Raw genomic sequence first — 1,094 nt, 5'->3', positions numbered from 1 at the left:
ATCAACAACATCATCAATATTATCAATATCATCGCTTCTTTTCTTTACCCGATGCCGTCCCTCCTTAGACTGCAGGCAGATGGGCGTGGCTGTTGTGAGGCTTACGTTACGGTTGGTTAGGCAGCACCAATCAGAAAGCAAGCTGAATGTGTTTGTTGATGGTCTGGGGCAGACATATGAAGGACAGTCTGTGTTTGTTGGTGGCAGTCGGGGTTCGGTCATCCTGTAAGTAAAACCAAGCTGCCACGGTGTCAAGAAAAATCTGAAGTGGCGAGGCTTCGTATAGCGCGAGCCAGCCAGCCTGCTACAGCTGCTGAGACCGGCTCTGACAGGAAACAAAGCAAGGCATCAGATGAAACATAGCGTGTGATGAGAACACTATCATGATGGAACAGCAAACTGGAAGAAGATCTACGAAAACTTATCAGCAGTCGAAGAAATATATACAAGAGCGTGACGTGAGACCAGCACGTTAGCTGATATTACTTAAGAGTGAGGAGAGAGAAACGACACATCAGGAGGAGCTCTCTGCCAACTATTTTGCCCTGTTTCGTGGGAGCTGAGCTGAACATCAAAGATAGTGAAAGAAAAAGTGAAAATAGATACTTTGGTCTGTCAGGCTGGACTCAGAGAAGTCGTCGTCGGTTCCTCTCACCTGCACAAAACTACCACTCTCATGGATACTGCGCAATACTCGACCATTGATTCTGGTAAGAATTTCGTTACCCTATATACGGTATATAATAGAAAGTATGTATATATTGAAGCATTTGAGCTTGTATGTATGTAACTATATATATGTATTTATACATGCATGAGTTTGTATATGTACATGCATTATATGTGTACAGACATGCACATGCATACATCTATATACATACAGAGACAGCCAGACACATACACTCTCTCTCTCTCACACACACACACACACACACATATATACACAGAAGCACAGACACATACACGCACAAATACATACATACATATATATACGTATATATATATATCTATCTCTCTCTCTCTCTCTCTCTCTCTCTATATATATATATATATATATATATATATATATATAGTTAAATCCAATACCCTCCTCA

General features: G+C 41.1%; 1 protein-coding gene across 2 annotated transcripts in view; it reads left to right on the top strand.

Moving 5' to 3' along the window:
* Positions 1-210: 210 nt before the first annotated feature.
* The window catches only part of LOC106876446 (uncharacterized), a 10,035-nt gene continuing 9,151 nt past the window's right edge, over positions 211-1,094 (top strand). For both annotated transcript variants that reach the window (XM_014925001.2, XM_014925000.2), the window contains exon 1: positions 211-710. In XM_014925001.2, the coding sequence (XP_014780487.1) occupies positions 677-710 (34 nt within the window). In that variant the 5' untranslated portion in view covers positions 211-676. The remainder of the gene's footprint in view (positions 711-1,094) is intronic.

The sequence above is a fragment of the Octopus bimaculoides genome, chromosome 18, assembly GCF_001194135.2.
Source record: "Octopus bimaculoides isolate UCB-OBI-ISO-001 chromosome 18, ASM119413v2, whole genome shotgun sequence".
Taxonomy (NCBI): Eukaryota; Metazoa; Mollusca; class Cephalopoda; order Octopoda; family Octopodidae; genus Octopus; species Octopus bimaculoides.
Note: the sequence above shows the minus strand (reverse complement) of the source record. Positions and strands in the feature narration are given on the sequence as shown.